General features: G+C 36.5%; 1 protein-coding gene across 2 annotated transcripts in view; it reads right to left on the reverse strand.

Annotated features, from left to right (window-relative positions):
* tsnare1 (T-SNARE Domain Containing 1) overlaps positions 1-17,001 on the reverse strand; it is a 263,550-nt gene that overhangs the window by 69,992 nt on the left and 176,557 nt on the right. For both annotated transcript variants that reach the window (XR_007899452.1, XM_051720402.1), the window contains one exon: positions 6,089-6,171. Coding sequence is in view for 1 of the 2 variants with exons in the window: in XM_051720402.1 (XP_051576362.1) it covers positions 6,089-6,171 (83 nt within the window). In the remaining variant the exon portion in view is untranslated. The remainder of the gene's footprint in view (positions 1-6,088; positions 6,172-17,001) is intronic.

A 17,001-nucleotide genomic window follows, 5' to 3' on the forward strand; every position in this document is an offset into this window, starting at 1 on the left:
TTACTGCTTTCTCTCTCTCCAGACGAATGCTCCACCACACCCCCACCTCCACAGAAGCACTTCTGGTTTAAGCCCCGCCCACACCGGTTCTATTCTATACAGAGACAGATACAGATAATTTTGTCATATGAGCAAATACAGATACGGATAATGGCTTCGCTGCATACCCCTAGTAAATATAGTGCTAAATAAGAGTTTATAATTTTTAGCAATTTTATGTTTATGTTATTTACTATATTAAATTGTGTGATATATCGGCATTGTATCGGCCTATCGCCAACCCTGCTCTCTGGCTATCGGCATCGGCCATTAAAAAACCCATATCGGTTGACCACTAATTTTATATAATAGAGAATGTGTGTTTATCTGCATTTATCTGCATTTTATAAGTCCATTCTCATGAAAAAACCTGAAAATGATACAATTTTTGAGAAATTATGTAACGTTGTTCATTACACATATCACAGCATTTCTGAGGTGAAATGTCCACTGAGTGGTGCTAAAACAGAGTAAAAATTTCTCCCAAACAAATGACGTTTTTAAGATTAATTCTCTATCAAGTTTTAAATTGACAAAACCAAAAAACCTAATCGATACTGTCATAAAAGCAAATGTGATATGAAAAGCACAATTGCTGAAGCAAACACTTCATGTGTCGACTTCCGTGCTCGTCAGGACTCGCATTGCAACGCTCTATCAGTTGAGCAACAGCAACTTGATCGCACATGCTTAATTTAGAAAATTTAGATATAGTAATGTGTTTCTATGAGACCAGATGGCTTATACAACAAATGTTACCACTGGTTTTGCTTGTATTATGCTCAGGAAAATGCATCCTGATGCCTCTAATTAGAAAACCAGTGTTGTACTTGCCTGTAGTTGTAAATCCACTGTAATCATTGTGAAATATTAAACTTCCTGACCTTGGCCTTGAATTGAATAAACTTAACTAAGGTTCACTTTGAAGAGTGCCCAGTAAAGCACTTTTCCACATCATAAAAATGGGCTTGAAATGAAGAGAGTGAGAAAATGAATAATGGTAATTGAAGTCTGGAGTCTATGTATTACGGTGTGAACTCTGTTCACAGAGTTTGGAGCCACAGCATGGTAATGAACAATCATGTTTCATCGTGGTCCATTGAACTCTGATGGGGCTGATACAACATCATTCTTGTCACTTACAGGCCTTCCATGAGGGGTGAGGAACTGCTTTTGGCCTGATGGATTATAGATTCAATTTATTTCCAGCATTCGCTTAACTGACATGTTGGGCCATGGAAAGAAAATGACTTGCTATTTTTAATTGTCTTGCATGTGTAATGTTCAACAGTGTGGGTTTATAGGAAATGTTTGAAAGGAAACGGTGTAGCACCCTAAGCAAGGCACACTCCCTCCCCCTTCCCCTCGAGGTGGGTGGCAGCAGGACTGGCGAAGTGCTAAATTGCTCTGCGTGAGTTTGGTCACAGTTGAGCTCTCCTTGAGATAATGAAATGACAATTAATCCAAAAGCTGTTGCTTCTCACTCATTTACTCCCTTGCTTGCAAGCTTGTAAGTGGAAGAAGGAAAAGAAGAGGAAGCCAAAGCCAAGAGTGAAATGCTAAACCACACGTTTGGAACTCACGTATGCTTTTCCAAACACAAACTTGCATCCATGTGAGCCATTGTACATGTTTGCAGAAACACAAACACATCAGTACACATGCATGGCCAACAATTATTAGCCTGTATTTTTAATGTGATCTCCAGAGAGGAACATCAAAAGCTGCTATGTGAAAGGCTACAATCATCATCAACTGCAGGAATAAGACAGCAGCAGAAGAAGACAAAGGTGAAAGAATACATAAAAAAAAGTGTACACATGGAGGGCAGACAGTAGAATAACATCACAGTTGATTAATCAACAGCTAAGAAGTAACTTAAGATTGGGTGAACAGATTAAAAAAGGCAGATTGGGTGATGGGGAAGTGAGGAATTCAGTAAGGTGGAGCAACCTTTAGAAAATGAAAGAGTATATACAAGAAATAAATGCAAGTGCTTTATTACAACATTTTCCTCAAACGTCTTCCTTAAAATCTCTTTTAAAAAGTATTTTAAGTGATGCAAATGAAAAATAAATTGATTGTAAACATTTAGGGCCCTCTACATACTCTACGCAAGCACATGAATGCAGATGCACCTTGCTGCGCAAGCTCGATTTCACGCGTCATTGCATTGTGAAATGTGTCAGCGCACAATTCATAACTCAACGCATGTATGCACTGCATTCTCAGCGTTGCTGCAAGGGGCGCTAGAGTGGATTTTCTTCTTTCAATCAACAACTGTCATGGTGGACTCGGGCAGCAATTTGAGTTGAATCTTTTCGAAAAGATATACAACTTTTTTTTTTCTCTGTGTCTCTCCCCACTCCTCAACTATCGACTCATCTTCCCCCTCCGGGCTGCATCCGAAAACGTAGGCAGCTTACTAATTAATGGCTTAACTGACAGCTGCGAATGAATGGAACTCTTAAGGAAACTTGTCTCCAAACAGTTTGAAAAGCACCTTATTTTCATCCTGCCTCCGTATACAGCCTCCGAAGGCAACATTTTCCTGGTTTCGGGTACAGCATCGGTTTCGTGGTCACGCCTAAAAAATCTATTGCCCTCTTGTGGTCTGAGGTTTGTAACCGCCAGAGTAATGCAAGAGCCCACATAATGTATGTACAATGGGACCACACGTTGGCCATGCGTTGGCCAAGCACTCACGTCTGTGTTTGCGTACATGCGTGAAGCATGTTTCGGCCTTTAGTTACTAAATTAAGCTAAGCTTAGTCTTGGAGATTGGTTATGACAAAAAACATTCCACTGTGCATCAAGCATTGCAACTAGGGATGCGCCCGAAGCTTAAATAGCTGAAAGGCATAAATAATGACTTTAAAATGAATAACGAATTCTACTGAGTAACAGAAATATTCGTTAAATTGATTATCCAACAAGCACAGGGATAGAGCAGTTTTTCAAATAAACATTTCTTACAACCAATGGTGAGTCTGTGAAGCCAATATGACTAAGGTGTAAACTTTATGAATGAAAATGTATACTTTGTGATTTCAAGTTATTATTATTGTGAGCTTCTCAAAACTCTGAGATTAAATAAGATACTATTTATTACACATTTTCCACTTTTTGAAATGTTATTTTTTTAAACCTTTTGATTGAGAAATAGTCTAGGATAACATGCTTCTGTGTCTCACTCGCTTCTGTGTCTCACTCACAGTGTGTGAGGTGAGGGAGAGGTGAAGTTTCTGAGCAATAAGAGTGATTTCTTCTAAAACAAAATGAACACAGGCACCTGCAAAGAACAAGCACAGACTGTTGAGTAGGTCTGTGTAGGGCTGGGATATCATCATGATGAATTGGCTGGCGAAGTAAAATTAAGCAATATTGTGAATATTGTGATGCTTTTAATGCACTCATTATATTTATTATTTATTATAGTATTTACTCTATATAGCAGAGTAGTATATATATTTATTATAGTATGTATTAAAGTATATTATTTATTATAATAGTTACATTTAAAAATGGGATTTTTATTTAGTTTTATAATGCATATATTTAAAATTAGACAGGGAGCTAGTTTATAAATGTGTTATAAATACAAGCTGGTCTCTTAAGGCCCCTGCATACTTCCTACAAAACTGAAGAACAAATGGGTGTGACATCATTCAGAATGAAATCTGTCCAAAAAAAAAAGGTGTTTTTGAGTTTGTTTCGGTGGTTCGTAACAGCTCGCCAGGGCGAGAACTTGTAGGAAAACTTCTTACCAGCTGATAAACACCTTACTGCCATTGTTCCACGTCACTGGTAGGTGTGAACTGGAGCTCCATCTACTTTGAGACTGACAGCTAATTCCCGTTCACAGCATTCAGTCAGTTAAGATCAGTCAACATAACACACCGGCATGTAGAGTTATTGGCACGCTGGTGCAAATGTACCTACATCTGTACGATTATTTCGCATAGAGACATTTTCCAAGACCATGTCATGCGATTTGTTTTGTTTAATTTGTCTACAAAAGGAATAAAATCTACTCCAAGTGCCAGTTAACTCATGTGCCATCTGTATCAAAAACCATTAACACATCTGGCCAAAGTAAGATATGCCTATAATCATTCTTTGGTCTGTATTCTGCCCAATGACACTCTTTTATACACCCATTTTTTCAGTAGTATCAGTGTCATAATTTTTACAATAACAGAGTGTAATCGGCACATATTATGGCTGTGAATAGTGTGTTAGTGATTTAGTGTCATTAATGTTGTATGTAAACATGACACATTGCACATTATCTAATGAATACAGTATATATTACTTTAAAACATAACTGAGTGGTTAAAACAGCTTTTACTGATCTCGCGTGAATTCTACTCATAGAATGAGGTATACAGTAATTGAAAACACATTTTAATGTCATATTATTTTATGTTTTACATGTAGTCTTGAGTATCATTATATGTATATGTACCTCTAAACGCCTCCCCCAGCATGTGGCCAGTGTCTGAATGTTCAAAAATAGTATGTTGTTGCTCAGCTGTTTCGAACATGTTTTTACCTCTGAACGAAGAAGAACTTCTCCGTAAGTGTGCTAGGTCTTTTAGATTATTATCTGTCCTGTGACATTAGGGGTTTGGCTCTACTCTGCTGAGATTCAGAGAAAATGGAGTGAAACTATTTTAAAATCCATATTTGGCTGGACAATAAAAAACATTTGAAGCCATTTTGTCTTAGTTTCAGTGTTGGCATAGTTACTGCATTTAAGCTTTGTAGGACAGCATACTTGTAGTTGTTGTAAATGCTCACACAAACCAGCTATGTTAAAGCATTCCTTATTAGTTGGTTCAGAACAGATGTATTGCATTTACTCGATAGTTTGAGCTTTTTCTAGATGTTGAAGTCCTTATGTGTCCATGTTGTTTATTAGTTACACAAAGAGGCCAAGCACTGTGAAAGGTCGTAAACTATGTGACAAGCTCATTAAAACCCCCAGCTTCAGTCAGGGGGGATTTTTCATTATACCAATGACACTTTTGTCTATATATTATTGAAGAGAGCCTGTGGGTATTATACGTCAGTTTTTAACTTGTTGTTGTTTTTGACAGTAGTTTCTGTCCCATAGGTGACACACAAAAAAAAAAAAAAAAAAGGGTAAAATAGTCTGATATTCTACAATGAGCAATAAAAGCTGCCAACACACAAGCAAAGTGCATCTACTAATTAATTCACTTGTAGTTGTGCTTAGAACCTTGACAGGCTTTGAAATAATTTGTGTGATAATGATTATTTTTTTTACACAGTATGTATTTACATATGACATGGTAGACAAAGGAGAAATGGAGCCAAAGTCACTTTATGGCAAATCAGGGCACTCAGCAGCCATGTTCGTAACACTTCCGGTATTCGAGATTACAATCAAATTACATATTTCAAATCAGGAAGAAAAAAAAAGATAAAAACAGTATCATAAATTTAGAACACTTAGAACATGCAAAAAAAATAAAATAAAAAAATAACTGAATTTTTTTCAGGCTGGTCCAGCTAATGAGCATGTGTGTTCTCGATGATAACTGATGGGCGATCAACAAGGTGACTGGCTCTTTTAACTGTAAGGTGGGGCTTTCATTCCTACAGATGCAATATTCAGCGTTATGATTTCTCCAATTCATGACTATACCAGTGACCCGTCTCATCCTATTCTGTCTCGGTCTATGCACAATCTTCACAGGGACAGAATATGTGCACAATCGTGTAGCAATCAATATAACAAATTAACATTTTCAAATAGGTTTCAAATGGTTTATGGTCTAACTGGTATGTAATGGGTGAGGTGTGATTACTGGTGAGTTGCTGATGTATGACAGCATGTTAGAAATCGTACTGTGTGATGTTAACTGAAATAAATAAACAAATCAGGTACAATAATGGGGAACTTAGACTATTACCAAGGGACCCCTTTTACAGCTTATTGTGGTGGGTATCAAAGCAGTAAAGTTGAAAAAAATACATTTATATACATTTAGAATGAGTACAAAAATATGTAAATATCTACCTGATATTGACTGGCTTTTGCGAGCTCCTGATTGGCTGATTCCACATTTGATGATGTGGTCTGAATATAGTCTTCAATACTGTCTGTGAAGAGAGAAAACAAGCATTGTTGTTGTCATTGTGTTTCAAGTGAAACAACGTTACCATTTCATTGTTTTGATTTTCTATGCTCTCAGGATGTTCTTTCAGTCTGTTTCCAGATAAGTTTCTGTCCATGCGCCCACAACCTTAAGGTTCACAAAAGAATGGGTGACTCACTCGCACACATTAACAAAAGAGAAGCATGTCCAAGCACACTTCGTACCTTTATAAACACACCCACTCTCTCATGCATGTTCCCTTTATTAGGAAGATGGAGATTAGAGAGCACTCGAAAATGATAAACATTTTTTGCAGAACATAACCGAAAATGGGAACAAAGTCCCTTCAATTGTTCTGGAGAGAAAACTTTATTTTTAAATTCTGGCACCTGGTTAATTTCGTTCTTATAATTTTTTTTAATGAAACCAAAGACCAAAGGGTTTATCACAGTACATTTTTGGAATTACACCACATCCTGTTACCCAAAAAATGGAGCTTCTCTCTTTTTAGTTGAACATGATAAGCATGAGCTTTGATCCTGAAGGAAACCGCTGCATCACACATTTCTTTGTCTACTTGCACGTTGTGGATGTAGCCTTCCATGACATGCCGAAGACCATTTTTGCAACTATATATAATAACTAATTACTTCGGAGTATATTCTAGTTGTGTGTGAAAATTCCAGGAGATCAGCAGTTACAGAAATACTCAAACCAGCCCATCTGGCACCAACAATCATCCATGCGATTATCTAATCAGCCAATCATGTGGCAGCAGTGCCGTGCATAAAATCACGCAGATACGGGTCAGGAGCTTCAGTTAATGTTCACATCAACCATCAGAATGGGGAAAAAATTTGATCTCAGTGATTTCGACCATGGCATGATTGTTGATGCCAGATGGGCTGGTCTGAGTATTTCTGTAACTTCTGATCTCCTGGGATTTTCACACACATCAGTCTCTAGAATTTACTCCGAATGGTGCCTAAAACAAAAAACATCCAGTGAGTGGCAGTTCTGTGGACAGAAATGCCTTGTTGATGAGAGAGGTCAACAGAGAATGGCCAGACTGTTTCGAACTGACAAAGTCTACAGTAACTCAGATAACCGCTCTGTTCAATTGTGGTGAGAAGAATAGCATCTCAGAATGCTATTCTGACATGCAGGTTGGCGCTGTTTTGGCGGCATGAGGGGGACCTACACAATATTAGGCAGGTGGTTTTAATGTTGTGGCTGATCAGTGTGTGTGTGTGTGTGTGTGTGTGTATACACACTGGCAGCCAAAAGTTTGGAATAATGTACAGATTTTGCTCTTATGGAAATAAATTGGTACTTTTATTCACCAAAGTCGCATTCAACTGATCACAATGAATAGTCAGGACATTAATAACATGGAAAAATTACTATTACAATTTATAAACGTTTCGTTTTTAGGCCTTATATAGTGTTGCCAAAGCTGTGCTACACTGTGATTTTTTTTATTTTTTATTTTACCTTTGAATTTTATTAGTTAACATAATTTTAGGGATCAGTAATTAGACAGTAATTAATGACTAATAATTAGACTTGTAAGGGACTAGTTACGAACTTGTTTAGAAATATAAGGTATTTATTAGGCCTTTGTTCACTGATTTCTTACCCTTGCCTAATAGCCTCTTTATTTTTTTTATTTATTTTTCCTAACAATTAACTTATTAGGTAAAAACAAAAGATACCAGTAGCTAGTAAGGTGCAAAACACATCCTTTATAGGTTCATAATACACTGAGTGAATGTGCAGCTTATAAGTATTAAATAACTATAGAAATCAGAGACCTTTGTTGCTAAGTGTAAATAGCAACAAAAAGCATCTTCTTTGCACTAAGTGCATATTTATTTTTTTCACCAGGGAGGATGCTACTTTATGTAGCTGCTATTTATACAGTGAGACAACTAAACTGTTTTTTGGAAGACCATGACTAGGTAGGACTGATACAAATCCATTTATTGTCTTTTTGACAGCATTAAAGTGACACCTGTAAGATGTTGGTTATCCTGCAGGGCATCCTTTGCAGACATGGCTGATGATTCATCAAACAGAGAGTCCTCTTTTCAGTTTCACTACTGAAATATTGATTGATAAGCTATGATAAGAGATGTGTCATCTCCCTGAAGTGTTTCTTAATGAACCATTCTTCATTTCCACCCAGCTTTTGTGTGGCTATATTGGTTACATATGACAGGTCAGAAATCTCAGCTAGAGACAGAAGGAATATTCAAGCTGGAAGGGTTATATTGGTCACTGGAGGATAGACTGAGTACTTCCTGAATTTTGGAACACACACACTCTCAGATATTGCTTTGTGTAAACTCTAGTTTGTTTGTTTCCGTCTGCTGCACTTTAAACTTCATGCTTGCTATTTTTCACTTTTGTGACCCAATGAATCTCGTTCTTCAGGTACCTCCATTTGAAAAGGAGCTTGTGACATTAACAAGAACATGAAAAAAAAAAAACAAAAAAAAAAAACTAAAAGAAGCTAAGCAGAAAATTATGAAGTGCTAACACAGCAGCTCTTACAGGTTTAATTATACCAGGGAACTATTGGTGATCGAAAAGATCATAATGCATCATTATTATCATAATAATCAACAAAAAAGGAGAGATATGATAATAAAACCTACAGCAATCTTTTATTGGTTTGGTTCGATCAATATTGATTAATATAGCATCCCTAGAAAACTCTCCCACAGACCGCCACTGCATTTGAGAGGAAGTATTTAAAAGTATTTTTTTTTTCTTCTTTTAGTTGGTCTTTTTAAGGGTTGAACAAATTCTTAAAAATGCCAACTTGTAATCTTAAATCTTACCTTCCTAACATTCATCTTAATCTGTTTCAAACTGCTGAGTGAATGTGCACCTTATAAGTATTAAATAAATATAGAAGACAGAGACCTTTGTTGCTAAGCGTAAAGAGCAATAAAAAACATCTTCTTTGCACTAAGTGCAAATAGTGCACCCCAAATTAAATAGTACCATACAGTATAGGGACATCACTGCAGTATGTTCATTGTGTTTATTTAGAGTTCCAGAGACACCGTACACCAACCCCTACGCCTGCACCTAAACCTAACCTTCCATGCTTTGTTTAAATACTATATGCATTCTACATGTATTGTATACTTATAATCCGCACATTCACACAGAGTACTGAGAACCTATAAAGAATTTCATTTGCATAAAACTACCTATCGATATGTTTTGTTTTTAGCTAATACATTCATTGTTATGACAAAAGCAAATGTAAAAGGACCATAAAGCAAGAATAAGAAATCAGCCAATAAAGGTTTAGTAAATCCTTTATAATGCCAAACTAGTCCACTTACAAGTGTAATTATTAGTCATGAATTACTGTCCAATTTATGATCCCTAAAATAAAGTTTTACCATTTATTTTTCTTAGCCACTGATTAATTTTTATTATTGATTTTTGAAATTGTTTTCTAGTGTTTTTCTAACGTTTGTGAAATTACTTTGGAAAGTACTTAAATATAGAATCTAATGATTATCATTAGTGCTACCATTTGGTATTAGCAATGTATTCTATGGAAGTGTTTGTGAAAATGAATAGTTTTTGTTACTAGAGGCAAACTGCTTTGACAAGATTAGACAATATTTGAATAAAGAACAGCCACACAATAAGACCTTTTTCTGCCAAGAATTCATTAAAGAAATATGCATACTCTGTGTTAATAAGCTGGAAGCACAAAAAGGCTTGGTTATGTTCTTGCTTTCATAATTTGGAGGAAAGTAAGCCAGTTATTAACTATGAATAATCCAAATGAGTTGTAGTGTTCTAATGCACATGTACTTATTCCAGAAAGTGAGAAACATAGATTCAAATGCAAAGTCAATTCCCTTCCCAATTAAAAACAAATGTGTGGTTCACCACACTGGAGAGCAGAACGAAAGCAGGAGTGCGAGAGTAATGGTAGGGTTAAAGCAGGGCAGGCTCAGCTGAGAAGAACACTGTAGACTTCACCTCCGCCTAGCTGGAGGAACTAATGAGGTTTTGTTTATCTTTCTCTGATTTGATTTGGTGCTGGTCTCTGCCGTTGCTGTGAGATGTGGGAAGTGCAAGGGGGAGGGAATGAGAGAATTGAATGAGGTTGGAAACCTGTGAGCAGTGATGGACCATCAGAGGAGGCAAGGGAGACTGAGTCTCCACAAAAATATTTTCAAAATTAACGTAACAACTAAAGTGTTAATATTAACTGTTATTTTAATCTATTTACCTTTGAGACATCATCATTTGCTTCTGTCCAAAATGTGGATAAACAAGGCAATACAATTTTGCATTACCATCAGTAACATTTCAAGGCAATTAGCTTCCAAAATTACTTTAGTGTGTTACCAAGTCTGCTTGTGATTAAAGCAACAGGTGAAGAGAGACTTTCAAATTTAGCAGAAATATCAATGACACCCAAATTGAAGTATCTCAACTAAACAACTGGGGTATATTTACATTTGTGAAATAGGTGAATAAACGTTAGATGGAATGGGGCCTCCTATGCATTTAAAAATATCTGTATTGCTCAAAGTCTGTTCATGGCACTGCTTGATTTGTGGTATTCGTTTACTATAGTATATTGACAAGTGTTGGGTTGGTGATCGAAAAGATCACAATGCATCATTATTTTCATAATAATCAACAAAAAAAGAGAGATATGATAATAAAACCCACTGCAATCTTTTATTGGTTTGGTTTGATCAATATTGATTAATATAGCATCCCTGGAAAACTCAGACCTCCACTGCGTAAGTATATATATATATTTTTTTTCTTCTTTTAGTTGGTCTTTTTAAGGGTTGAAAAAATTCTTAAACATGCCAACATGTAATCTTAAATCTTACCTTCCTAACATTCATCTTTCTCTTTTTCAAATTGCTGGTTTTAAATCAGCTGTGTGAAATGCAATAGTTCCCTGGTATAATTAAACCTGTAGGAGCTGTTGTGTTAGCACTTCATAGTTTTCTGCTTAGCTTCTTTTAGTTTTTTTTTTTTCATGTTCTTGTTAATGTCACAAGCTCCTTTTCAAATGGAGGTACCTGAAGAACGAGATTCATTGGGTCGCAAAAGTGAAAAATAGCAAGCATGAAGTTTAAAGTGCAGCAGACGGAAACAAACAAACTAGAGTTTACACAAAGCAATATCTGAGAGTGTGTGTGTTCCAACATTCAGGAAGTACTCAGTCTATCCTCCAGTGACCAATATAACCCTTCCAGCTTGAATATTCCTTCTGTGTCTAGCTGAGATTTCTGACCTGTCATCTGTAACCAATATAGCCACACAAATGCTGGGTGGAAATGAAGAATGGTTCATTAAGAAACACTTAAGGGAGATGACACATCTCTTATCATAGCTTGTCAATCAATATTTCAATAGTGAAACTGAAAAGAGGACTCTCTGTTTGATGAATCATCAGCCATGTCTGCTAAGGATGCCCTGCATGGTAACCAACATCTTACAGGTGTCAGTTTAATGCTGTCAAAAAGACAATAAATTGATTTTTATCAATGCTACCTAGTCATTGACTTCCAAAAAACAAGTGAGTTGTCTCACTGTATAAATAGGCAGCTACATAAAGTAGCATCCTCCCTGGTGAAAAAAAAAATTAAAATACAAAAAAAATACAAAAACAATGTAAAACAAAATGCATAAACCATCCTAAGCTGCTCTGCTGGTCTTATCAGGTCTTCTAGGCTGGCCTGGTTAACTGGATTTTGATTACTTTTGGGAGGCCAGATTGCTAACCAGCTAGAATATCTGAAGACCAGCTTGGCCAGGCTTGGAGACCAGTTTAGACCAGGGACTAAAAACGAATCACGGAACGAAAACGAAAACCGAAAACTAGATTGTTTTTTAGCAGAACATAACCGAAAACTGGAACAAAGTGATTTTCAGTTGTTCCAGAGTGGAAATGTTATTTTTAAATACTGGTAACGAGTTATAACCGGTTAATTTTGTTCCGATAATTTTTTCATAAAACTACAGGCCAAAGTTTTTATCACAGTAAATGTTTGGAACTTCACCACTTCATGTAGCCCCAAAAAAATTAAACATGTGTTTTGATCCTAAAGGTAAATGCTGCATCACAAATTTATTTGCCTAATTGCTCGTTGTGGATGTCACCTTTTCTGAATGATAATTATTTATCAACTATGTATAATTACTACATACTGTAGACATGCACAGCTAATCCAGGTACAAGAAAAACAATATTAGAGGTAAAAAGTTAATTTCAAAATTGTTTCCAAGTCTTCCCTGAATCATTGTTGGATATGATGCATTAATACAGATTTGATGCTGACGGGTTTTGACTCAGAAGCAGATCTGTAAATAAAACTATACTTAACTGTTAATTAACTGCTTTTTATGATTTCTATGCTGATAAATCCACCACACAGGGAAAAACACTTGCTTTTTTTTGCTTATTTTGGGCTTGATTTTCCAGACCATGGTACTTGTTTCTCTTGCGAGATCTGGCAACACTACAAATGGTATTTTACCCCAACATTAGCGCAGAGTACTGTCATTTTTAATAGAAAGTTTTTAAACATTGTTTTATCTTGTTCTAACCGCTAACCTTGAAAGGAGGCTGCAGAACTTCTGAACTGAAAAAAAAAAAAAAAAAAATACAATTTCTGCTCAGAATGAACTGAAATGAAAAACATTTAATTTTTAGTCCCTGGTTTAGACCACCAAACCAGCTTAGGCTGGTTAAAGCTTTTTTATTTATTTATTTATTTATTTATTCAGCAAGGCTAACAACAATGGAGCCTCATAAGTCAACAATTTTAAACTCTCTTTATAGGCAACCTACTTCATTAATTGTCAGTTATGGATGCCAATGCATCTCAAGTCATGGTGCTTCTCAAGAGAATTGCATAAAAGACTTGACTAACACCCACAGTAGATTTTAATAGTTTAACATTAGCATGTTGCTAAGCTAACAACGTAACACTCTAATGAACACGAAAATATATTATGAAAAAAAAAAAAACAACAACAACAACAACTGAAATTCAAATGGTTTCCGCTACAAATTCCATTATAAACAACCAGCTGATAACTATTAAAAATTTTTTTCATAGTGTGTTTTGGGCCATATTCAATTTGGATTTAATGGTTTGTATTGGTTTCTATTACAGATATATAGTTGTTCCTAATGCTATCCACTAGACAGAACATGCAGGCCACCAATAGAAGCCAACACAAAGACAGTAGATACCATTAGAGACCATCACAGTTTTCTATTAAAACCAATAAAATTCCTATTATAACTATTGAAACCATTAACATTTCTGTGAAGGTTTCATCAAAGTACATTCTGGGGTTGCCTTATCCATAAAGGCAACATGCTATTCTGCCCTGCATTGTGGCCAAAATGAGGTATCTTATAAGGCAGCTTAATCTGTCTGCATCCTGTTTGGAACAGCCATCACATTGGGCTGTTGCCAAACATTTTGTTGTGAAACAGAACTAAAAAGTTTTGTTTCATTTTTATTTCACCATTTCTCAAAAATATATATTAAACTTTAGAATTTGACAAAGGATGTACCTGCAACTTTAATGCATTGCCACCTATGCTGTGGAGATGGAGTGTACAGCATTGGGGTCCATAAAGGCCAGAACTATTTGTGCTTTGAGTTTGCTGATTCAGACACCAGTTCTCATCTGGTCCCTGTTCCTTCTTTTCATTTTTTTTTTTTTCAGTCTTGTTCAGCAGAATATAATCTTATCAACTGTTAAACATGGGCAAACAAGGATCTGAAAACATTATAAAATATTGTTGCTTTTTAATTTACACCAGCTCTACATACTCAATTCATTTAATAATTACAGGGACATACTATATAATGACTAAATGAACAGGCTTGACAAGCTCTTATCTAGAGACTCCTCAGTTGGTCACTACTGACTCAAAAACACACACGAACTCACAAACACATACAGTGAAAACTCCTTGAAACATTAGGGTAGAAATAATTAAAGAATCAACCAATTAGGGAGCCACAAGGCTAAGCCATAAAACAAACAGCCAATTAGTTCAAAACTCAATTTAACATTCCTTGCCACAGAATCAAATCACCTCTTTACTAAATTAATAGACACACTATTTTCACTGACACCCTTAAACAGTGCAAAAGCAGTAAACAAAGAGAGCAGGCTGAGCACTGACTACAGTTAAATTATCAAAGGTTGTTATTACAAACAAACGTTATTACAAAAAATGCTATTATGATGAATAGCAACTAAACATTGACCCACTTTATATAAGCTGTCTTTAATTACTATGCACTTAAGCATTTGATACAATGTACTTGTTATGTACATACCTGTTGTTGCATTGTACTTTCATTTAAAGTACCTTCATTTAATTACATCTGTAGTTACACTGTTAACCTCACCCCTAATCCTAAACCTAACCCTACCCCAACCCTTACACAAAACCGTAACCCTAATCTAAACTCTAAAGGTGGTCACACACCGGACGAGAAGCGTCACGCCGTGTCACATCTAGGACATGGCACAGGTATCAAACACAGGGCACATCGACGAGGTTTACGTGGCAGACAGTACACACAAAAGTTAGCAAGGTTTTTCCCTTCTTTTTTTTTTTCCTCCCATTTTCTCCCCAATTTGGCATGTCCAATTCCCAATGCGCTCTGAGTCCTCGTGGTGGCATAGTGACTCGCCTCAATCTGGGTGGTGAAGTACGAATCTCAGTTGCCTCCATGTCTGAGACAGTCAATCCGTGCATCTTATCACGTGGCTTGTTGAGTGCTTTACTGCGGAGACCTAGCGCATGTGGAGGCTCACGCTATTCCCCGCGGCATTCATGCACAACTCACCACACGCCCCACCGAGAGCAAAAACCACATTATAGCGAAGAGGTTAACCCAACGTGACTCTACCCACCCTAGCAACCGGCCAATTGGTTGCTTAGGAAGCCTGACTGGAGTCACTCAGCATGCTCTGGATTCGAACTTGCGACTCCAGGTGTGGTAGTCAGCGTCTTTATATGCTGAGCTACACAGGCCACAGGTTTTTCTCTTCTTAAAGAATGAACAAGGCTAGAGTAAATAATATATGTCCATTGATAGTGATTTGGGTCGAATTTAATGGAAAATATTCTAGTTGCCCTACGTGGCGCAGCGAAAATTTTAGCAGCCTCCGGAGTTGTAGGTGGGCACCGCCGAAAGAATGCAAGTGGCGGCAGCGGTGTGCATACATTCATAGAAAACAGTTGTTTCAAATTTTAGAACACACCATGTCATCCACCAGATGCGTCCGGTGTTCAACGCCATTAACGCTACCCATGCACCTACCCGTAACTCAACCTCAGCAGCAGCAAATGAGCATCTTGTGTGAATTTGCAAAACAACATGTAGTTACACAATAAGTACATTGTCTTTTATGTGGTTTAATAGTACATAGTAGTTAAAGACACCAATTTTAAATTGGGACCTTAAATGAACCATATACACATACAGGGATGGCATCTCATCTTCTAACTGCGATGGGGCTATGTTTTAATATAATGAAATAAAATTATCCCCAAAAGTGAGCTACATATTAAAAACATTGCTTTGGGGACATTCAGGAACTTTTTCAATTGGAAAATTGATTCATAAATAAAGTAAATACTATTGTAAAATAAAATAAAAAATGCAAAAAAATAAAAATCTAGGGTAAGGCTGGGGTGTTGATAAGGGTAATATAGTAATTATAATGAGCTTTATAAAGAAACAATATAAGTCTATGGTATGTCCCCATTTAGCTAAGTACACATGTGTTTTGGTGTGTATGAACGGACCATGTCAATAGCACAGAACAACCTTTCGCAGGTATTTGTCACAACAACAGAGTACAGGCTTTGTCACAGAAGTGCACCATTCTGTAAGGCTGTGCTAAAAGCACCAATTCAAACTTTTTGCACCTCTTTACTTGTCTCCATTCTCCTATCTCACCCTCCAAAATCATAGAGACATCATTCACATCCACCTCTGAACAAACATATACTCTGGGTACAATGGCAAAGAGCAATTTAGCCACTTCTATTTCAGAATATGAAGCTCTTTAAGCTCTAATGCACTGTGAGCACAACTGAAATGTGTCACTCATGCTTTTGTTCCGGTCTACCTTCATGTTTTGATCTGAGGATTGTGAGGAAGACTTCCTGAATCCTTCACACCTTGATGCAAAAGCTCAATTGTTTTTTTTAATATGCATCTATGAAATGTTTCCATCCTAGCATTTATACAATCACATACACATGGAGCAACAACAAAGTCTATGGAGTTTATATGCTGGAGGGCATGGATCCAGGAACATAGTACGACTACATGAAGAGTAGTTTTTTTTTTTCATTTCATCCTTATTTTGGCTTTAAAGGGAAAAATAAAACACTGTGGGATATGGAAGGAGGAGGGGCACACATTTCTTAAGTGTCTTCAGGTTTTCCAGACCCTTTGTTCAATGTGTAGAAAAAATGAAAGGAGAAGAATATCTGGGAGTACAATGGCTTTTACTTTAAAGAATAAATGCTATTTGTGAATATATATAATGTGAAATTGTATCATTTTCAGGTTTTTTCATGAGAATGGACTTATAAAATGCAGATAAATGCAGATAAACACTGACATTAGCTCAGTTCCAAAACTTAGTGAGCTGCCTTAGTGTCTACTTAGACAGGGAACTTCTAAGACAGCATCCCAAACAACATAGAATTCCTCCAATCGAGGAATTTCAATAGTTAGCATGTTGCTAAGCTAAAACCTCCAACCAACAAATG

This window comes from Myxocyprinus asiaticus, chromosome 16 (genome assembly GCF_019703515.2).
Source record: "Myxocyprinus asiaticus isolate MX2 ecotype Aquarium Trade chromosome 16, UBuf_Myxa_2, whole genome shotgun sequence".
Lineage (NCBI taxonomy): Eukaryota > Metazoa > Chordata > Actinopteri > Cypriniformes > Catostomidae > Myxocyprinus > Myxocyprinus asiaticus.